At 36.7% G+C, this 24,328-nt stretch overlaps 1 protein-coding gene across 8 annotated transcripts in view; it reads left to right on the top strand.

The window, feature by feature from the left end:
- Window positions 1-9,902: 9,902 nt before the first annotated feature.
- LOC131691084 (ubiquitin-like modifier-activating enzyme atg7) overlaps window positions 9,903-24,328 on the top strand; it is a 429,670-nt gene continuing 415,244 nt past the window's right edge. The window contains exons 1-3 of one of the 8 annotated variants that reach the window (XM_058977278.1): window positions 9,903-10,004; window positions 10,109-10,165; window positions 10,416-10,622. In XM_058977278.1, coding sequence (XP_058833261.1) covers window positions 10,426-10,622 — 197 coding nt within the window. In that variant the 5' untranslated portion in view covers window positions 9,903-10,004; window positions 10,109-10,165; window positions 10,416-10,425. Of the gene's footprint in view, window positions 10,170-10,415; window positions 10,623-24,328 lie in introns of all 8 variants that reach the window. The other 7 variants (XM_058977279.1, XM_058977281.1, XM_058977283.1 and 4 more) reach the window with 7 other exon arrangements.

Raw genomic sequence — 24,328 nt, 5'->3', positions numbered from 1 at the left:
ATATTCTCCTCTGTGTACTTTCCACCTGAAAATGCTCACAAAAAATCATTTGAACTATTTTTTCAAACTGTAGAATCTATCATGTCAAACATGGAACCTGAAGTAAAACTGCATATTTATGGCGACTTTAATCAACGTAACACCAACTTCATCGTAGACATTGAAAACGAATCTATCTTACTCCCTGTCGTAGGCGAAAATGAAACACTTCAATACTTCTTTGACAAAATATCTGAATTTGGCCTGCACCAAATCAACCATGTAAAAAATAAACAAAATTCATATTTAGACCTCTTATTCACGAACTGCACTGAAGACTTCTGTGTTAATGCATCTTTAACTCCATTATGGAAAAATGAAGTATTTCACACAGCAATCGAATATTCAATTTTTATTCATCAAAAATCTTCCCCGAACGACTTGGAGTATGAGGAAGTGCCGGAATACCATAAAACTGACTTCGAAGAAGTCAAACGTAGACTATGTAGAATAAATTGGCAAACTGTATTGAGTATAGAAGGAGATGTCAACGAAGCAGTGACTAAATTCTATTTAATTGTAACTAATTTAATCTCTGGAACAGTACCAGTAAAAAGAAGAAGAAGAACTCATGGCGGCCAGCAGCCTGTATGGTTCAACCAACATCTGAAAAATTTAAAAAATAGAAAGCAAAAGGCACATAAAATTTACAAGAAAGGACATAGCATTACAAATCGGCAAAACTATCTGGATATTTGCTCCCAACTCGACATAGCCATTAACACTGCACATGAAGAATATAATCGTAAAATCGAGACTGAAATTAAGACCTATCCAAAGAATTTCTTCAATTACGTGAAAACGAAATTGAAAAGTAGCAACTTTCCATCCCAAATGCATTTTGACGGACATGTAGGAAATAACAATACTGAAATTTGCAATTTATTTGGAAAATTCTTTCAAGAAGTCTATACTTCATATTCCGAAACAGACCGCGACCGCGACTACTTTTCATTTATACCTGAATTTTCAAATGACATTGCCGTCCACGAACTATCTGAACACGAAATTACCACTGCACTAAAAAACTTGGACGCATCAAAAGGACCTGGACCGGACGGAATAGCACCAATATTTTTAAAAAATCTAGCAGAAGAATTCACTCTACCACTACTACATATTTTCAACATGTCACTGAAAAATGGAACATTCCCAGAAATATGGAAATCATCCTTTTTAGTTCCAATTTTTAAATCAGGCGCTAAATCGGACATCCGAAACCATCGTGGGATTGCCATTATATCATGCATTCCAAAATTATTCGAAAAACTAGTAAATGACAAAATATTTCAGCAAATCAAAAATCAAATAACAAGCAAGCAGCATGGCTTTTATAAAGGCCGCTCAACAACATCAAACCTTTTAGAATTTGTAACATTTACTGTAAATGCAATGGACAATGGCAACCATGTGGAAACACTCTACACAGACTTTAGTAAAGCATTCGACCGTATTGACATACCTTTATTACTCTTCAAACTGCAAAAATATGGCATAGAAAATAAACTATTGAAATGGCTCGAATCATATTTAACGAAACGTCAACAAACAGTTCGCTTTCAGAATATACTCTCGGAACCAATTTCTGTCACCTCTGGCGTACCCCAGGGTTCCCACTTAGGCCCTCTTCTTTTTATTTTGTACGTTAATGACATTACCTTTATACTCAAACATCTTGAAGTGCTTATATATGCAGATGACATGAAACTTTTCATGGAAATAAGAAATGTCAAAGACACTGAAATATTCCAAAACGAAATAAATATATTCCACATGTGGTGTAGCAAAAGTCTACTCCAACTTAATGTAAAGAAATGCAACTCAATAACCTTCAGCAGAAAAATTTCAAATGTTCCCATAGACATACACTTAGGCAACCAACTTGTAGAAAAATCCAAAATTGTACGAGATTTAGGCGTAATCTTAGACTCCAAGCTCACATTTGTTGAACATTACAATACAATAATAAATAAAGCAAATAGTATGCTGGGCTTTATTAAACGTTTCACCTACAATTTTGAAGACCCTTACACAATAAAATCATTATACAATACATATGTCAGGCCAATTTTGGAATATTGCAGCATAGTATGGAACCCATACACTATCCTGTACGAAGAACGCATCGAATCAGTCCAAAAACAATTTATTTTGTACGCGCTTCGTAAACTAAACTGGACGACATTTCCTCTTCCATCGTATAAAGCACGTTGCATGCTCATTAATATACAAACACTCAAAGAACGCCGCGAATTTGCCATGCTTTACTTTATCAACGACATTATTTCTCAACGTGTACAATCCGCATCATTACTTTCGCAAATAAAATTTTATGTACCTAGCCGACAACTAAGAACTCGTAATTTATTCCAAGAACAATCTTTTAGGACAAACTATGCTAAAAATAGCCCCATCAATAGAATGATGCGACATTATAATGAAAATTGTGTAATAATTGACCTTTCCATGTCTAGAAAACAAATCAAATCTGAACTAAACCGTAGAAATAATGTATAGTATATAAGTAAATATTGTAAAACCATTCTATGTAGTCTACATATGCTTGACGAAAATAAATAAATAAATAAATTTGTCTACTTCTAAAAAATATTCTCTTGCCAGTGCGTTTGAGTCGTCTATATCTATACTAAACCAATTTAGAATTAGAACCGCCTTTTGTCTTGTTCCTATTCTTTTCTTTCGTCTCCTAGGTCTGAAGCGGATCAATCGACTATTAATAAATATGATAAAAGATGCCAGCAGTATTGGTCCTTATTCGCAAACACTTTATTCACTACAACTGTGCTATATTTCTTCTCGATTTTATAACAGAATTTGAAAATCTCTGTTCTAAATAGTCGATATTGGTAGTTGTTATGATGTACAATACATTAGGAAAATATGCTAGAGTAGTGACAATACTTTTCAGTTCCACAGATACAATCTCCCTTTATTGGATACTTCAGAGTTATTCGCATCTGCTCTCGGAGACCACCAATCCTCCAAACGACTCAATCTGCTCGAACCGAATGCACATTTCAACCACTGAGCATTCAACTCGAACATATCACACCGAGGAAGCGATTTGTTTTTTCCAAGAACCAAAGCTCGAGTGAAACAATCAATATTCTCGTAGGTGCCAGTCCTGCACATCTTCTTGGAACCAGCTAACATATCCAAGCTCGACAGCTAACAGAAGTCACATATATCTCCACCCAAGCGAAGTGATCAATTCACTTGTAAGTAGGACCACTCATCCACAAACCAGTCATGAACACATCCGTACCAACGAGACTGGATCATGCCAGACGAAGGCCGCAGATTATTATTTGATGATATCTAAAAAGCATACAAACCTATAAAAACCATTGCCCAACATTATTGATTTTCAACTACCATAACTTGAATTTTGAATAACAACTCATTTCCTAAAATTGAACAATACGCGATTTTTACACATTGGCAGATCATCCCCATTTGCATTACAAATATCCAATGCCATTTATTTTCAGCTGCCGTTACTAAATGCCTATTAAAATATTTTTTTTGCACGGTTTCTCGAAATAACACGGATTTTTTTTTGCACGGTTTCTCGAAATAGCACGGATTTTTTTTTGCACGGTTTTTTTTCACGGGATGATGAAATCATTAAACTGGTATATCGAAATAGGTATTTTATACATAAAAATCGTGTTATTTTGCAAAACCGTGCAAAAAAGTGCGTGTAAAAACAGAATCCAGTGTATAAAATAACTGAAGGCATTTTCAATGCATTGGTACTGTAGAAAAATATTAGTGAGAATAAAAATCAATAAGAGTCGAAGAGTACTTTCAGAGAAACTTCCTATAGATTAAAATAACATTCTACAAATAATTACAAAGAAGAATGCATATTTATAAGAAGGTAGCATTTCAGACAGATGCATTCACAATCTGTAAAATTTCAAAGGCTCCAGAATTTTTTTTTTTTTTTAACGGGCTGATAGGACTGCAGCTTATAGCTTGAGGGATCTCGGTCCGTCCCGCGAGACAAAATTTGCAAAATCGGAAGGATTAGCGACTGTCCGCCAAATAAAGACCGGTCCTCGGGAGGAGGACTAAATTTTGCGCCTGTTTGTCTCGAAGTGTGTAACGTCAAGTTCTCTATTTTGTCTGGTCCAATGTATCCTGCTCCTAACAACGCGTGCTAAGTCGTCAGTGATGCAATTAAAACTTCGCATTGATTCCGCTTCTATTTTCTTCCTGATCTCCTCATGGGTCCCCTAGGTCAGAAGCGGATCAATCGAATACAAACTATTTGGCGCAAGTTCAGAGCGTGTAACGTCGTGTCATCTAGTCTGTCATCCTATGGAAAATCATCCTACCATCGCCTTGGGGTCAACGTCTTATTGGCAAATTTCGCATTGAATCTGCTTCTGTCTCTTCCTAATCTCCTTTTTGTCTCCTAGGTCCGAAGCAGATCAATCGACTATTAATTGAAACGGTAAACATACTAGCAGTATTAGTCCTTACTCGCGAATACTTTTTCTTGAACTGTGCTGTTTCTTCTCTATCTTATAACATAACTCGATTATCCCTGTTTTAGCCAATATACATATTCATTACATTATGGACCAGGCAAACCCTTAATTTTTCTATTATTATTATCCTGAGTAGCTATACCAGTGAAGGTATTTTAGGATTTCGTTAAAAGAATCTCTGCCAATAAAGGCGTAAGCAATATTTCTCCACATGAAGTTTGCTCGAAACGAATGTCCGCCTGGTTCGACTCGAACAGACCACACCGAAAGGGTTGCTTATCATTTCTGAGAGCCGGTGTGCTTGATCGAGTTTAATAATCATAAGAACAAATCCTGAATAATTAACTATCTCTTAGGTGCCAGTCCTGCACTCCTTTCCTGAACTAGCCTCATTCTCACGATCAAAAGAGTCGACAACTAGTAGGATCTACATGTCCCCCACCCAAGCGAATTGATCAACTTGCAAGTAGGAGCACATATCTACCAACCAGCCAAGAAGACTTCCGAATCAATGAGAATGGACCATGCCAGTCGAAGGCCACAGGCCCAGCGCAATCTCGTACAGTGTCATTGTCATTTCTCAGCCCACCCTCTGGCAGACGTTCATCCGCCCATCTAGACTCTGTCAAGATGAGAACCTACAAAGCCTAACTGTTCGTATGTGCTAGTCCGTTTAGATTTTGGTTTGCTGAAACGAAACAAGAAAAGCAAAATAATTGTGATTAGTATCGTAGTTATAATAAATAGGTAAACGATTTCTCCTCTGTTGTCCGTTCTCTTGTTCGTAGTCCTCCCTCCTGTTCCTGGTCTGTTTGGGCCACTGGCTTTCGGTTTCCTTGGTCGTCACGCTCGATCGATTTAGACATCATAGCAGGAGAAACAAATGAAAAGACAAAACAAAACAAAATGAAAATAAATGGACGTCTGCTATCTGTGCCTAAATTGATGTTGCTTCTCAGTTTTGCTCGACCCAGGGGGGACTTGGCCTTGATCCCAATGCTCTGTCACCGATGTTACGTGATATTCGTTATGGAATATTCTTTGTGTGGGGGCCATTCATAAGCAATGTTGTTCGTTTTTTTTATCCCTGATCCGCTGATACGTCTAAAATTCATTTTTAGTTTTTATCTCGTTACGTGACGCTCTTCCCCTATTGTCAATATCTAACATCATTTATGAATGGTCCCCTGGTGATATATTTAGAGCAGACAATCCAACGAAAAATAGGATTGACAGGATTTTAGTGCGCTGTTGGCGCCTTGTGTCACATCTTCATGTTTGTTATTCATACTAACAATACCAAAGCATGCGATGTGATGACCGGAAGATTAGAGAAGCAACTCCTCCCCTTCCCCCCCTCAAAGGTTCCAGAAATTTTATTATGCCTAAATTTTAGGAAATGGTAATATTTTTTCGTTATCTTTTACTTAATCTTAACGAAAATCAATCAACGTATTCAGGGCATTTTTAGAGTACTAGGGATTGATTATTATAAAAATGTTGCCAACGGGGTGGAAAACATTACCATTCTAGAGCACGGCATAAGCATATTTCAGATATTTTTTTAAGTAATAAAGAGATGAATTGAGATCCTAAAAAAAGGGATTCATAATACGACTTATGCAGCACTAAAATATTAACTTCAAGTAATTTGTTCCGCATTTTCCCACCAGTACGTTTTTTTTTTAATCTGGGCCCGAAATCTATCTCCTGTAATGTGCCAGTACCAAAAACCAAAGTTTTTTTATGATTCCTTGTAACGATAGCAAGTGACTGGCGTAGGATTTTTTTTTACTATTTCAATTATACGTAAAACGCTGAAAATATATTTAAAAGCACTCCACCATTTATAAAATCCGTCTTGCAATTTCATTGCTTTCGTTTCTCTTAGTCAGTCTTAAATTTGCCGAACATAGCCAACAAAATCGATACAGATATCATGTATTAAAAAAACTAAAATCGAAAAAATCGATGAATCAAAAAAGATTAATTCGAGATACATTTCCGGCTAGCTCGTGGTTTTAAGTGGATTTGAAAAAAACGCGTTTGGATTTTGTACTATGCTTGGAGTTTACCTAAAATGATAGGAATTGAATATATAAACAATTAGGTATTCTGTTAGCCTTACATATTCTGTTATATCATTTTAATTTAATAACAAAATTTCGAAATCTTAAAAATTCTACAGTGGTGTATTATGCTTTTCATCGAAGTTTACCATGCGACGAAATCTGTTCAAAATAGTAAAAGAATTGAAAACATACCATTTTGTCTGGATCCTTAAAATCTGGAACCAATATCACCCAAAATATAAGATGTTCATATAATGATCAATTTAAATTAATTTTTTGAAATATCGCGGAATCGAATAGGTTAAATATTTAAAATGACAGTTTTGCAATCTTGTTTTTCGCCAATTTTCAATGATAACCACAGTAACAACTCAAGATAAAAATATTTTCAAACAACTTTTTATGTTCTAAAGTAGGTAAAATCTCCTAGAACACAGTTTGGTCGGTTAGTTACGAGGTTTCTTTTTATTTTCCGGGAAATTCCGCGAAATTGTTTTCTAGGAAATGATGCATTTCAGAAAACGGTTTTCCGGGAAATGACACATTAGCGAGATCGCGGGCGTGAGTATGATCATGGATTGGTCACATCCGGACGTCCCTACCCTCGGTTGTAGTAGCCTAGACTCATGCCTTCAGTGGAACCAATAAAGGAATGTCGCTCATATCCACTAGACAACACCTTCCATAGCGACATGACCGGGAACTCTAATGATATGGAGGAACTTTCTTCTAGTTTCTGAACCCATACACTGGAAATTAAGCATCAGATTCACGGTCCGCGCGATCATTCAAGAACACACGCGAATATGCGAATAACCACACGGTTATAAAATCGAAATCCTCCACGCGAAGTTACATATACGCTAGCACACGCGACAAACATGTTAAAATACAAACGCTAAAGCCCTTCGTGATCGTCTACGCACACCTGCGCCCGCGATCGCGCAAGCTTGATAATATGCCAGTAATAAGTTGAACGTTTTAGTACTTACCAAGTTACAAACGCGAACCCAAAAACGCTCGTGTTCGCGCGATCATCTTTGCCCTCCGTCCTAGCAACTTAGGTCCATACATTAAGTTGGACAAATCTAAAAATATCGCTCATATCCACTAAATAACACGTTCCATGGCGACATGACGGAACTCTAGTGAAATTGTAGAACTCTCTTCTAGTATCTGAACCGCACACCAAAAATTAAGTACATATCAGATTAACGACCCGCGCGCAATCGTCCAACAACACACGCGAATCAATCTATGGAACCACCAGGACTTGAACTCTACACGGAAACAAAAAACTACCTAAAATTGAGTTCCTTTGACTCAATCTCGTGGTATCGTGGGGGAACTTAAAATTAGGTAAACCGTGTTGAAGGTAGTTTCCATTTAACCACGGCAAAAATTACAACTCATTGATAGGTTTTTTATACTCAAATTTAAGTTGAATGTACCTAATTTTGAGTTCACCCCAAACAACTCAAAAGTAACTTCCCCCACGGAAGATCTCGACTGAGTCGAACCTCTCGTTTTGTTTTTGACAACACTAATAAGTGCGAAAGCGACGCACAACTCAAAAGTAAGTTAAAAGAACTTTTCTGCAGGTTGTTTTATTTAACCGTGTACATTAATATTAAATATTACTAAATTAAAAATTGTAAAAAATATACTCTTGCTTACGAAAGAAAGAGCAAAACAAACAACTTTCAGCCAACAATTTGACAGATTATCTGTCAAAAGTGCAATAATAGCCACCCCTTTGAAAAACAGGGTTGTGCTTTTTTCCGCATCGTTATGCGTTACATACCTGCATTTGCGGTAGATGTAAGCAAACATTGTCAAAACTGAAAATTCTCGACAAACATGTGATTATGGCCTAAAAGCCAGCTGTCAAAATCCACTTTGAATGGAAATTTCAGACAAACCGTTACTAGTCGAACACAGTTCACAACAGTTTATGAAAGAGAAAACTTTTCTCTTTCCTTTACTACCAACATCTGTGATTGGCGTGTAACGGTTTGTCCGAAATTTCCATTCAAAGTGGATTTTGACAGTTGGCTTTTAGGCCGTAATCATATGTTTGTCGAGAATTGGTTATTTTCAACAATTTCCTCTTTAAAATGCCAAACATTTTATGCCAATCCTGTTTAAATACATCCAACAATCGATTTCATTGAAATCCCAGTTTAAAAATAGTGTTTTTCCAAGAAAACCAAATACATGCATTTTATGCATAGTTTTACGTAAACGCGCCCTAACGGTTTCGGAGGTAGTCGGGATATCCAAACCAGGTGCGCTACTGTCGGCATGTTTTTTGTGGCTGAGTTCGACAGATTTGACGGCGGTTATTCCTCTACCCAGTCAAACTAGTCCGGAACCGGTTCGGACTTCCAGCATGAATCCCAGCTCAAATGCATCAACCGATAGAGATGGAATCGGTTGTTTTCTTCGAGCAAGATTCCATACTGAATCCATTCAGGATTTCGAACCGGTTCCGGAATGGATTTGACGGATAGTTGTGATAGGTTGGTGTGGCGGCGTTAGTGTTTATCGTATATTAATTCAAATGTTTACACACGTTTTTTAAATATTTTTGTTCGATCATGGATGTCTGTTCTCTGTGGTTAAGCCTTTATCTTCCATATGAGAAGAAGGGCCTAAGTGGAAATCTCGAAGAAAATGCATGTTTCGCCGTTTTGTTTTCTTTAATTATAAATCAAACTAAAAACCATTTTAACTACTTTTCACCTCAATACATATTGTAGTATTTTGGCCGCATAATGTCATTATAGCAAAAACGCAGTTTACATTTGCGATTTAAGCCCTGATGAAAGGTCTATGTCGACTTATGGACACACGCAGAATTTTATTTATGCAACGATAGCATACTTTTTTATCTGCCTCTCGCTTCTTCTGCTGTAAATTTTATGCATTGGGCATATACGGGTCTATCCACTCATTGAATGCTTACTAGAAGCATATGCATGAAAATGCATAAAAATCAAAGCAGAAGAAAAGAGACGGGAATAGAAAGTATGCTAACTATTTGTTTCTCAGTGCACTTTCTACCTCAAAAACCCGATTAACTTAACTATGACCGAACCGAAATAAAACTAATGGCAACAGGAATGCCCACTACGTCATTTCTTTGTGCTTTTCTTCTTCATATCCTCTTGTTTTTTCTGCTTCATCAAAGAAAAATGACAACCGCGCTCATAGAAAAAATGTGCACACCTGTGTATCTGTCTTGCCTCGATCTATCTGAGAAACGTCAGAAGGAATAACGAATAAAACAGAAATCAGCTGATCAGAAAAGTAACATTAAAATGAGCCGTCAAAATAGGAAATTCTAATTTTAGTTTGGCAGTAATAATTGGTTAGTTTACTTTTCATATTGGATCAGAAGTATAGTTTCAGTGAGAAATGTCGTTAGGTCGGATGAATACTCGTCAAAAAGCTCACACATATGATTTTTTATAGGTATCCCTGTAAAAGTTTTTGGATTGTCTCAATTGTTCGTAAAATCACTAACTAAAAGTAGGTATGACTATTTATCTAAAGATCCCGGAATTTAACATCCTGACCTGATAAAGAGTGTCACTAGCAGATTATTTTAGTGATTAATCGATTAATATCCTTAACCTGATATACCCTCGTGTACTTAATTGTTTATAAATGGCTATCAGTACGTACAGTACATGCACTTTCTTTTTTTATGCTTGTTAGTTATTTCTTTTAAGAATCGTGGCAAAATAGAATGGAAATGTAATCGCTGTCTTTATTGCAGATTCGAGAAAATGGAGAAAAGCGATAAAAGTATATTGAAGTTTGTGCCGCCGAAATCGTTTGTTCATACTAGTTTTTGGTACAAACTAGCAGATATTAAATTGAATGTTGACAAACTCAAAGATTCAGAGAAAAATGTTTCAGCATTTATAAGAAGATCAAACAATTCCCGAGTGTTGATAGAAATTGATTGTTCGGCATTCAATAAGTGAGTATTATGACATTTTCGTTTTGACAGTGCACTACACTGCTTTGCATGGGCTTCCTCTTGTGCTTCCCCTCTTAAAATCATCATGCTCGTTTGGCTGCACTTTTTGACACTTCGCTAGTCTGTGTCTAAAGAGTCTGTAGTCGGTGCTACATATCAGAGATGCCAGGTACTTTTTTCAAATGTCTGCAATAATAATTTTAACGGTCTGGGAAGAACAAAAAATGTCAGGAAAGCTAGTGTAACCAAAAGCCTTTATATTCAAAAATCTGTAAATATCTGGAACCAAACCATAAAATCTGCAAATATCTGCGTCATCGGAAAAATCAGCTTAAATTAAAAGTCTGCGAATTTGCAGACTTGTCTGCAAATCTGGCATCTCTGCTACATATACATTCCAACTTGGGCGGAATCCAAAGTCTAAACATATACCAAGAGTACTTATTCAAAAGGTACTAAAGTTACCAGTACACTGTCATAACGTGAAATATTTGATGAAGCAAAATTTGATCAAATAAACGTGTTTGACAAACAAATTTGACAAGGCCAGTACACGAGATCAACTGTTTAACAAACTTTTTTATCAAATATTTGCATTGATGCGTTACCGGACGTTACGCCTAATATTGTTTGACAAACATAATAAAACAAGTTTGATGGATCAGTACACTGTTTGTCAAATATAGTCAAACCGGCGTATACGTCAAACAAATCGCCACGCGAAAAAAATTTTGTGCTGTTTGAACTTCATGAATTTTCAAGAGTGCAAACACATGAAATATTTGTGTTAGCGCAGGGATGCCAAATGATTTTCCAGAAAATTTGTTTTATTTTTATGAATGGTCGGAGCAACTATATTGCACTCCTTTGTTCGTGATTATGCAGAGTGTGATCAAATACAAATTAAATACGCCAAGGTCCCATACAAAAGGGTAATCATTTTATGACTCACCACGAATTCAAATTTGTCTACCATTCGTGTTGACAAGTCGAATTGTAGAAGAAAAAATTAAAGGGTTGTGTACAGGACACGACCACGGTGACATTAAAAATATAGCTTTTTTTTTTATCTATCACACATATCGACACACGTTCTTGTTCACTCGCCTGTTTTCATATGTTACAATTTGCTATATACCCTCCCCATTAAAACATAATTTATTGAAGGTCTTTTAACGGTAATCTATTAATTAATCAAGTATATCACTAGGTGATTGGCATTATTTGGCTGATCCATCTAGTAAAAATAGGCTGGTCTGTCCAGAAAATATATTCAAAAGAAAAGTTCCATATTGAGAGCTGTGATGAGGAAACCCACGCCCGCCAACGGAAATATACAGATTCTCCATAAAATATGAAATTTCATTTTCCATTTAAATTTTCAATAATGTACTAATGAACTTAAGTAAACAATCTTAAGTGTAAGTATTTTTTGATCAATTAGTGGTGGAAAAATGAAATTATTTGATAAATTACATTGTTATGCAACGTTCGCACTACCAGTTAAAACGGGTTTTTATGCTATCTTGGTGACATTTTTCTTGTTGCTAATTATTAAAACGTGTTATAACTCTGTAGTGTAAACATTGTATTATTAAACCAATTCTGCAGCGTTTTATGTTATATAGGTGTTTTATGTGGTAATAGGACTGACATAATTATATCTTCAGTACAGCGGTTTGTTTCATAATTTAAAACAGATTTATTTTAAAATTTAAATTAGTATACCCAACCGTATTAGTTGTATACCTTAAAACGCAATTAGAACTGTGTTTTAAATACATAGGGTAGGACAGATATTCTGACTGGTTAAACTGGGAAAACAATTTTAAGTCCACCCGGAAAACCCCGCAATCACAAAAAATGAATATTGCAATTTTTGATTTTTGTCTTGTCTGTTTCAACTAAAAATTGTTGATTCAACTAACTGTCCTGTTGATTTTCGCATCATCAATTGGCTGAAAAAATTAGTTGTTTTTGAAAGCTGTCAGTTTTCAGAAAATAAAGACAGCAAAAAGGAAACAAAAATTTGCAAATTTTATTTAACCATTTCTTTAGTCGAAAAGGATACGTCAGTTTTCTCGCTATGTTCATTTTGTAAAATTTTTGAGGCTAACATAAAAGAGCTTGATTTTGAAGTTTAGATTAATAAACCAGTTATAATACTTAGAAGTGCCTAAATAATTTAGTGATATATATGTGAATTTATGGAAGTATTTTTATATAATACATCAGGTAGACAGCAAATTGCATGATTCGACTGATGTTCGAACGTGAGCAAATCTTCTGGAACCAGGTGTGTATGTTTCATGTGTTTTTTACAAATCATCCATCCAAACAAGATATGTAATGTTTTTTTGAAAATTCATCATGATCCCATGGTTAGAAAGAAGTTCGAAAATAATGGAGATCCAATATGGCAATGTAAAATGAGTAATCCGACTAGAACAAATCTTAAGCATTATTCGGTCGATCTGGCTATCACCATTACTATAGAAAGTCAATACTATATATTTTTGTTATAAAATAGAATTAATGGCGCTGAACAGTGTTAATATTTATATTTCCTATATAGTGATACAACGCGTTTGATGGATAAATCAAGCCATTGATATGATAGCAATAAACTTCTTTGAAGATAATTTGGCTTTTTATTACTGGGTAACAAATCCTTAAAATTAACAAAATCGTTAGCTATTACAACTGGTTGGGATATTTTTCAATAATACAATTGATTGAAACAACCATCTTGGTTTTTAATTTCAACACGCACCAATCTTGAAATCAACAATTATATTAGTTGTTACAACTGGTTGGGAATTATTCCAATATTACAATTGACTAAAACAACCATCTCGGTTTTCAGTTTCAACTCGCACCAATCTTGAAATCGACAATTATATTAGTTGTTACAGCTATTTGATGAGCTGATTCGGATGGTGTGTGTCTTTGCTAACTGACAGCATCACATTTTCAACTAGATGATTTAGTTGTTTCAGCAACTGTTTTGCTCATTCAAAAACAAAAATGAAAGTTTAGAAAAATCAACAATCGTTTAGCTGTACCAAATTTTAACCAATCGATTTCAGAAATTCGACTAATATATTAGTTGCTATGCGATCGGGAGCGTTTCCGTGCAGTAACGCTTAAGACATGGCTTGAATTTGAATCGAAAAAGAACACCCGCTTCAACTGCTGCTGGGACGTGCAGTACGAAACAAAAGTGTTTGAAATTAAAAAAAACAAAAAGTTCTGATGGGAATGCGATTGTTTCCGATGCAATTACACTCAGATTTTTCACGCAGGGGATATAGGCCGTGTAAATGAAAACCGAGAAAATTTAAAAAAACGCGTTAATGAAAACCGCGTAAATTTCAAAATCCGCGTAAAAAGCCTGATTGTACTCTCCTATATAAAATACGACGCTGCTGAACAGTGCAATAACTACAGAAGCACGTTGTCAGATGCCTTACTGATAAAAAATATATAACCGAAATATGAAACATGAAAACCAATTGGCTCTTTACCCTACGCAGCTACAAAGCGCCGTAAACATGGATTAACAAGTTACAACGCACACGCATGCATAAAAATAAATATATTTTTTTCAAACGCAACACTCTTAAGCAGCACACACCGTATTGAATTAAATCCAAACCACCCCGCCCACCCACTTTGCAAATCATTCTGTGACACCGTGCTGGTACCCGAAAAATCCGCACACGGCCACCGCTACCGAAAATGCATAGCGTCTACCGCTTATTGTAGTGCCCAGACGCTGCAGCCATGATCTTACCCGTTCGACATAAGAACAAAAACTGATTCAAACGGGTACGCGTCACCTCTATTTATAAACTAACCGTATATGGTTTAGTCACTTAGGTGCGAGTGTGTGCAAATGCCAACGTTACCGAAAATCGATAGCGCTTATTGCATCGCCCGGAGACGACGTTGCTCGTGTGGGATAAGAGCAACAACTGATTTAAACGGACATGCGTTGCTTCTATTTATGACTTTTCGTGTTTCATTGAGCAACTAAGCTGCCCTCTTTTGACGGCTGTGTCTGAGAAATCTGCCTCACGAATGGTATTTTTCCCGTTTTTTTTTAACTTTTTAATTTTACCAATTTCCAAAAGTCTACTTTTATTGGGGAGATATTAAATTATTACCAATATTTAAGTTAGGTGTTTCTGAATCGGTTGGTGTATGAATGATTAAAATCCATCTAGTAATATCGGAGTTATAAGCGTGCAAACCTTACATAGTTTCGTTACATGGGAGATAGTTTAGATTTTAGAATGACACCTAGCCCCAGATAGTGGAGTAAGACATTTTTAATGTCAAAATTAATTTGGAAGCGCTGTTCGATCGAAACATGCTGTTCATATATGATGAAATTTTCATTTTATTTACTTTTACATTTTAGTACTTGGCAATCTGTAACTGCGTTTGTATGTTCAACGATTTGTTTTTTTCCACCAGTCACAAGTGGAGGAAAACAAATCGAAAATAGGGCTCTTGCTACACACACAGTCAAAGCATCTGTTGGGCACACATTGCATGTTTACATTCAATGGACTAAGATAGGAGTTAAATTAAATTGATATTCTTTTCAATAATAATTCCACCCAGTTTCATAATAATAATTTGCGCTTAAATAACTATATGTAAAAATGAATATTTGAACATTTTTACACATAAGCCCCTGCTTAGAATGTGCGTATTTTATGGTGTCAGAATGAAAGACCGAGGTAGTGAAAAATGATTTCGCTTTCAACAGAGGGATAATTGTTCAGAGGTTTAAAGACACATGAATGAAAAAATAATTGTCCAGAACGAGTGGAGAGTAGTAGCTCTGGTCAATTATACGGCAATGCACAATATTAAATGAACTGAAGTAGACCGACTCGGCATCTAAGCATACTTAACAAAATCCAATTATGTTGGGCTATTCCTGTGGTATCTGTTGGATGTCGATAGCTTCAAATATAATGTGTTCATCTGTAAAAAACTTAAAATTTGTTTAAAATCAATTATTTTACAAATAGTGAAAAGGAGCAGTATTTTACCCCACTATCTATGATAAGAAATCCATATTCAACAGTTCCAAATAGGGTATATAGGTTGTACAGGGATTAAAACCATTCTTGAAGCTTTCTTGCATGCACGAACTTTCTTGCCGTTCAAAGATATTTCACAATTTTAAAATAAGATGCATTTTATGGCAAGAATCTTTTGGAATATTCGTTGTTTCCAAAGGTATGCCTTTGGAAACAACGAATATTCCAAAAGATTCTTGCCATAAAATGCATCTTATTTTAAAATTGTGAAATATCTTGAAGGGCAAGAAAGTTCGTGCATGCAAGAAAGCTTCAAGAATGGTTTTAATCCCTGTACAACCTATATACCCTATTTGGAACTGTTGAATATGGATTTCTTATCATAGATAGTGGGGTAAAATACTGCTCCCTATTTGTAAAATAATATGCTTCATAAAGCATAAAATAATATGCTTCATAAAGCATAATTATGGCAATTATTTAATTATTTAATCCGCGTAACTGGTTCAAACGCTTGAAAATATTATGCTACGTAAAGAATGTATATTGATGCATCATATATACCACTGTATATTTCCTTATATGCTCGCAATAATAAAGCCGTGTGGTGTCCGGTGGGCTGAAATCCTTTTGCACTATTTCAGCCAAGAATAGAACCTCTGGGAAGCTGCTCCCATGTCGTAAGAGGCGACTAACAACATGCTAGGAGTTCCTAGGTCAATGAATTGCTCCGTACCGAAGACTGCACGGACCTTAAGGTTTTACATCATAGCCTATATCCATTCGGTATTTAGTGAATCACTGACATATAGTCACCTTTTCTGATTCGCTATTCCCGATTGTGTACCAACGTTTTAGGTTTCTTCTGGCGGTTGTATAATAGCCGTAAAGGATGAAGTCTAATTCTACACTAAGTAACAATATATATTAATATACCGGCTCTTCTACGCCCAGGTATAACTTCCAAAGCTTTGGTTAAAAAACCGCTTTAAAAAAAAGTAATTTTTCATTTAGGAAATTTATTGAATTGGCCTAAGATGAAGCTGTCGAATTGCACAAACAGTTTTTTTTATGTTGCAAGCGATCTGTAGATGTGTCAAATTATGTATTTTTTTTATTAAAATCTGAACCGTCTACCAACAAATCTGTATTGACGAATACCTGAAAAAGTGACTTCGTTAGGTCTCATGAAGGTCTGACACTAGCTCTGTACTACTTTTGCTTTCCTAAACAATGAAAAAATTCAACATTCCAGAACTTCACTCTGTCAGAAAATGTAGGGCCTTCGGAAGCTAAAACTTCGTAAAATCGCACCCATCCAGTGCAGTACTCTGCGTCACTCTTTCGAGCGTGAACCGCTCATATAATAGTCGGTCTTTGCCGCAGCGCTGTTGTTGTAGAATATTTGCTGGTTAGTCGCCAATTTAAAGCTGGGGCGCAACGACTTGGATAGGGCGCAACAACCTGGATGGGGCGCAACGACATTGATGGGGTACGAAAACTATAACGCCACTATACGTAAAGTGGACCGGAAAATGAGCAGCGTGAATGCAAACATAACGAAAAGTACTAAATTGGTGCTTTTTGCTATGAAGGGTGCATTCCACATAAAAATTAATATCCGATTTCTTCGAAAAAAATTTCTCACACCCTTTAACAAAAAAGTGTGTAAATTGTTATTTGTTAAGCTTATTATTCAATAAATTGTACATATACCATAATAACCATAATGATAACTCGTAAACTTTACAATATATGGAAAGAAATTAAAATTAAAGTTGGATTTTTTATTGAACTTAAGAGTTCGGAAATTAGTATAAACAAATTGAATATTTTTATATCTCGATCCATTTTTTACTTTCTAAATATTTAGAATCATGTTGGAAAGATGGTGTAAAAGATTCATATGGGAGTCTGAATACTTCATGAGATATTTCAATAATACCAATAAAGCAAGGCTACTTTATAGTAGACACCCTGTGATAGAAACTTACAAAATGGTTTGTAAATCTGATGTGAATTTTGTTTGGTGATGGCAATGCCCTGTTTTTAAACATACGCCCCCCCCCCCCCCGAAACTGTTACTGTTGAGGTATTGGGGCGGTAGTCTAGTACATAATATGCTAACTCTTAACATAGGCTTTGTTCAACAAGCTGAGCCACCCTAGGGACTGAAATATACCTCTATGAAGTGGTTATATACAAAGTTGTGGCGAAAAAGTGAGCTAAGTTCGTGATTTTTTTAAAGTGCTTAATGCAAATTAAGCACTTTAAAAAAATCAAAGTTCCCGAGAGATCCGGTAGCGCGGTTATCGTGCATTATGTTCTTTGTACAGAATAATGCGGAAATGCCTCTTTTCTAAATCAACAGGCTGTGTAGCGAAAGTATGAAAATATTTGTAACTTCATGTAAAAATTGTCTTTGTTCCAGTACCGAGTAAATTGGAAGTACTGAGCAAACAGGGAGAAAGTTATCCCGGAAGTCGCTTCTTGTTCTTCCTTTGGTACTATCGATACAGTTGAATTTTACAGTTTTCAACTGAATCGATCATCGGTGTAAATAGGAGCGTGTATTTTCTACTGCTGTTTTCTCCGAAACGATCACATGTAGTACTGAAACAAACCTATACATTGCTCCAAAACAAAAAGGAAACCTTGCAGAAAAGTAGTTTTAGAATATTTAAAATAAATCCGAACAGAGAAGATTATTCTTGTGACAGAGGTTGCTTGACTCAGAAAGCAACTTACAAAAATGAAGAGGCATGAAGATATTTTTCGTAATGTCCAACAACGAATATATATTATTTTGTTTTGCTGTATTCCGATGGAAAAAACGTTATGATCGTTTAAATGCGGATATAAAGACTAAATCTTTGATTTTTCCAGAAGCATGAAATTGGTACATAATATAGAATATTTTAATCAGAACAAATATACGACCGAAACAAAACCAATATTTTGGAAACATTGGTCGAGTGGGGGTATGTCGTTTTCAACAGGGATTAGTAAAATATAAGAAGAAGCCAGCTGGCGGATCCTATTCTAGATAGATACCACAACGGCATCTGCAAGCTGCCCTAGCGTGACGGAATTGACAAGAAATTTGTCAATGTCATTCACTTAAAAATTGTAGAGAAGGGGGCTTAGACATGAGCCCTGGGGAAGGTCCACGTAGCTAATTCGTGATGTCGACAAATAACTTTGCGAAAAATACATATGTTTTTCAGACAAGCCCCCTGAGTCAGTAAGAAAACTGATGTCATCTGCTCTTTGCTAGCATATGCCATTTGAATTCCTGTTAAGAGCAACGCAAGGCAATCGTTCGTCTCTTTGCCTTTACGAAAGCCAAATTGTATATCTGACAGTAAGTTATTTGCTTCGGCCCAATTGTCGAGACAGAACAGGACCATTTTCTCGATTAACTTCCGAATAGAAGAGAGCATTTCAATCCGTCCATACAAGTTGTGATCGAAGGCTGTTCTTCTTGTTTTTTTTTGATGGCGTGGACCTTCACTTGCCTCCAGCCATGAGGGACAAGGTTACTCTTAAGAAACATACTAAATTAATTCAACAAACGCCTCTTGGCAGATTCTTTAACAAGTAAAATTTCATTATGTCTGGTCCTGGGCTGGGGCTTTATTGTTACATTATCGTCCGCGGGGGGAAGCGGCGCGGTAGATCTTCTGTGCCGGGGCGGAATCCGTACAAACCTTCTTGGCGAAATCGAATGTCCAACTCTCTCGTTAGTACTGTTTCAGGTTCGGTTTCTCTCATTAATCAGTCAACGAACCAGCGACAGTAAGCGTTTGTTGGCTTTCATAACAATTTTCATTGGCTCAGGTAACCCGCCATTCCGGTTGATCTTGTACGCCGGTGGCCTTTTTCGCGTACACGTTTCAACACTTTTTGTCCCACCACGGGTTGGGAGACCTTCCACGAGAGTTCGCGTTTGGTACACGTTTTCTGAGCTTGAATAGCGGTGTCGAGAATAAAGCCACCTAAGAAGCCGTACTCTTCCTCCGGAGGAAGGTCTTGCATGGACTCGAGTTTACCGGATGCAGGATGCTTAGCTCTTCCAATCACTATTTCGTTTGAGGTCAGACGAAATATTGATTGTACTCGTTGGCCTTAAGCCGTTAGCAATAGTGATTAAAATTGACAGAGGATCGCTGCCGTGTCGATCAGGAATTACCTTCCACATGCAATCTAACCGAGTCGAGCAGAGGGACAAGTCTAAGGAACTTGGGCGCGCTGGTAGAGCAGGGATCCGTGTCATTTCACCGGTGTTCAAAATTGTCAATGGATCACAAAGTTTTTGGAGTGAGGTAGATTTCGATTATCATTATCATGAAAGCAATCCCATGCTATGCCGTGGGAGTTAAAATCAACTAAAACTAAGTTCAGTGCGGGAAAGAGTTCTGCAATGTCGCAAGATCTTCAATGCCTGGTGTCGAGGGAAGGTTAATTCTATTGAAAAAATAGCACGTTTTGATCCCCAAAAGTACTCTTCCGTAAGAGTGTTCTCGATCCAAGCAAAAAAAAATTAAAATCTATTTCCGAAGTACGTCATGTTTCGCATAATAAATTTTAAAAGGATCGAGTTTCGGGATAATGTTTTTTTAATGCTACTGTTAAACAGTGATCAAATCCGTGACCTCGTTCGAATTAGCTATCGAAGGATACAATCGCTGAAAGGAGGGGCTATTTTGCAGTCAACTGCATTAAGAATGTTTTTATTGCAGTGAGAAAGCTTACCAGGATGCTTTTTAGAGGGAGTTCTGTAACAATACGGTCCACAGTGCTGGGAACTTCTTTTCTGAGCTCAGGTTTCGGAGACCAGGAGCTGTTTGCTTCGGTTTTGCACCAGTAAGTACTGTTATTTTGGAGGACATTGAAGAGACACCTTCTGAACATTACAACGAATCTTAGGAGAGGAAAAGTTCCTCCTTTTTCTATTGCTTCTAGGCGCAGCAGAAGATGTTCCCTCCTGGTGTTCATCAGAGTCACCATCGTCAGTAGACAAGCCAGTATAGATTTTTGTAGAGACTTGTGGCTTAGCTATTTAAAGCAGCATTTCTGCGAAAGATACCTTAGAGGGTCCATGAAAGGAAATCTTCAGTTTCTCTCCGCACTGTATCATCATGTCGGGAGATTATGTTGATTTCCCCCACTGTAAAGATACTTTTCGACACCCCTCCCCCAGGAGTCATCCACATGATTCTCATCGCATTTCCCACAACGAACCTTATTCTACAATGGGAGGCTGTGTGTCCTGATTGTTTACAATTTTTGCATTTCATTACCCGTGGCACAAAAAGGCGAACAGGTAGACGATCATTGTCAAAGAGGAGGTAGGTAGAGCAAAACCGACGAAGGTCACCCGATAACAGTCTAAGTTGACGTATGACGTATTCCTGTCAGCTGCCACTGATGTTGAATGCAAACATCCTGTATCTTCCCTGACTGAAGCGTGGGGTCTTTAACCCTTGATAAGCCCGAGAGTTTGGAGCTAATAATGAATGTTATATTAATGGAAACACGGTTCTTTCACATAGTTTAGAATCTACATTTATTTCGTAATAAAAACTGTTTTGAAAAAGGTGGCGATATAGTTGCCACCGCCCGGTAAACACATTTTATGAAACTGTATTTCTTAAGGATAGTATAGGAATAAATCCAAACGAAAGCTTAAGCTAGCTACCGTTATGCCCGTTTTTATGTAACCATTTTTGTTATTGCTAGATTCACTGTTTTTACCTCCATCTCTGTTCAGGCCAGTGCTCAGGACATTTTTAAGGGGGTTGGTTTTATTCGTTTCTTACAAAAGAAGGGTTTAGCAACCCTCAAACTTTGAAGATCTTTTCTCAGGTCTGGAGGCCCTATTCTTTTGTATCAATCGACTCAGCTCAACAAATTGGGACAATGTCTGTTATCGAGAAGGAATCTTGAACAGACAGTGCTGCCTGTGGCTCGTGGCAGTGCGGATTACTGCAGTGATTTGTAATAAGCTTACCGACTAAACCTAAACCTCTTGTTCCTTCCAGCCTTCAACTTACGCAGTCACCGTTAGGTATTACCTCAGTAGGGATTGTGTGTTTACTCTTATTATATTGTGTTAATTGTTCGTAGATTTTCCATTGCTGTTGTTTTTTGCTTGCTGTCCAACTTTCGCGCTATATCTAACTTGCTGATGTCTACTGTAAATATCGTCACCTGCCGAGACGCGAAACGATCCAGAGGTGCTGACCTTAATGACCGACATGTCTTTACAACTACCTTTCTTGGCGCTAGTCGTTTCGAATTATCCTATTTAGCTGGTGCTGAGCGGGGTACTCTCACTGGAATAGGAATTTTTGCTTACCGATTCCCGTTTTCGTAAACCATTTAGCTCTCAGGCACTAGGACAGACCACAGGCGGTGGTATTTTTTTGGATGATCTTATCCCGATTTCTCTGACTTCGTGTTGTTTGTTTGTTGTTTTTCATCCATAGCTGATGTTGCAAGCTCAAAAAGAAGGGAAACATTTTAAAAGTAATTCAAAGCCTTCATTGGAATGGGTTTGAGACAAGTATATTGCCACCTATTTAGATTCATTTTATTTTGATCTTTGTATTTTTTGCAACTCAAGAACCGCGTTTTCGGATAAAAAATACTTGTTTTTACAAATTTTGATCACCAACTTAGGTGTAGAGTATTTTATTCAAAATCGAGTTAATTGTATTGTCCATGCAGGAAAAGAAAAGGTGACTATATAGTTGCCACTGTCTTATAAAGGGGTAAAACAGCTAACATGAGGACGACCGCGTCACATTCAACCCGATTAGATGGTACATATACACTATACTCCTTTGCAAAAGGCCTGTAGCCAGCAATATAATTTGCGTACTTCAAATTATTTTCCTCCACCAGAAGCTTATCAGGGCTAATTATTGATGTTTCTGTCACCGCCGAATATTGCTTCATCAGAACTCGAAAAATCTGCAATAGATCCAAACATTTCTTGTCTTCGGTCCGGAAAAGTTTACAAATGGCCCGGTTGCGGAGGGTGGGTTCATTTTTAGTCGGGGAGGTGATTTTATTGCGACATCCATCTCGCCTTGAGGCAAACCATTATCAACGAAAGCCGTTTTTGCACGGGTTGTATTATAGTCATGAATGAGGAATATACAGTCGTGATTCACTGGTTGGTCCACAGCCTATGTCCAACTAACGAATTTGATTCGCTAGTTGGACCAACTGACAAATGTCAAAAACTCTCCAAAGAAGACGTTAGTAGTGTAAAAGATTAATAAATAGATTGTCAAAGCAAATTTGACATGAAATTTTGGCGTTCAGATGTTTTTCAGTTGGACAAAGGTCCAACGACACGGCACGAAATATTATCTGTCATTCTGCCCGACACTTGCGCGCTATTCATTCAACTTTCAGCCAAAATATCTTATGAAGGTTGCAATGATGTTCGGAAGGATTATTTGAAAACATCCATACCATGAAAAAATCATATAGGATGAAATACTCTTGCTTATAACACTAAACTTTTGCACTCTCTTCCTTTTACTACGTGATGAAGCTACAATATGCACATATTTGTATCACATATACTTATCTATACATCACACTTACTTTCACTTTGAACACACGTACATATTACATTTTCAATGATAAAGTGCAGCGAAAATTATTTTTTATTAAATTTTTGTTTGAGGACCTCACAAAAATAGGTCTTGCAAAGAACCTTCCAAACAAGTATTCTAAACAAAAAATATAATTTTATTGGTTTTGTGACAACTCAGAAAAGGTATCTAAAGCTTTTGGTATCGGTTTTAATCATACTTCTCCTACAGGTTAAACCATTTAAAATTTTATTAGCCAGAAAATTACTATGAGATGTTGTTCCTCTGTCATAATAATAATTTTATAATGAGAGGTTGGTTAACTTGTTTGCAATATCAGCCAGGGTATTCAGATAAATTCAATTTTCTTGAACGATATAGACACTGTGAGTATACAGAATAACTTTTGAACCAGAAGTCGTAGCCTATTACTTTTCTTGGAAAAGTTGTACACAGTACTAGTATCTGCCGGAGTTAGCATTTTACATTTTTTAGAACACATAGGAAACTGTCTACACAAATTTAAATATGAAAATTTGTGCCACCCTAGTAGTCATATGTTTGTTAAACATGTATGTGAAAATAGTTAAAACTGACGAAGCTACGGCATTTATCTTGAAATGTATCCAGTGAAAATGTAATCGTGCACAGAGCATTCGCACGATTGATTTGTTTAGAAATATTTCCTAAATTATAAACGAAGGGTTTTGCATACAAAGATGGATAACTTTTATAAGCATAAAACATTATTTTCATCCTAATTATTAGCGAATTTCCCCAAAATTCCACGCGGTCTTTCCCGATTGAAAGGAACGGCCGCGCTCCATGATACGCCGCGCTTAGCCCATCTGTCATAATATCGCGATTTTGCATAACGAAGGGCTAAATAAATGTGAACCAACAGGTCTGTGCCACAAAAGGAGAAGGGCTAAAGGATAACACATATTGTTCCAGAAAACAGCACTGCGTTATGCAACGTTTTGTGCAGGTTGATTATACCAGGTGCAAGTGGTGCCAAATTCACAACGTTCAT

Source organism: Topomyia yanbarensis, chromosome 3, assembly GCF_030247195.1.
Source record: "Topomyia yanbarensis strain Yona2022 chromosome 3, ASM3024719v1, whole genome shotgun sequence".
Lineage (NCBI taxonomy): Eukaryota > Metazoa > Arthropoda > Insecta > Diptera > Culicidae > Topomyia > Topomyia yanbarensis.
Note: the sequence above shows the minus strand (reverse complement) of the source record. Positions and strands in the feature narration are given on the sequence as shown.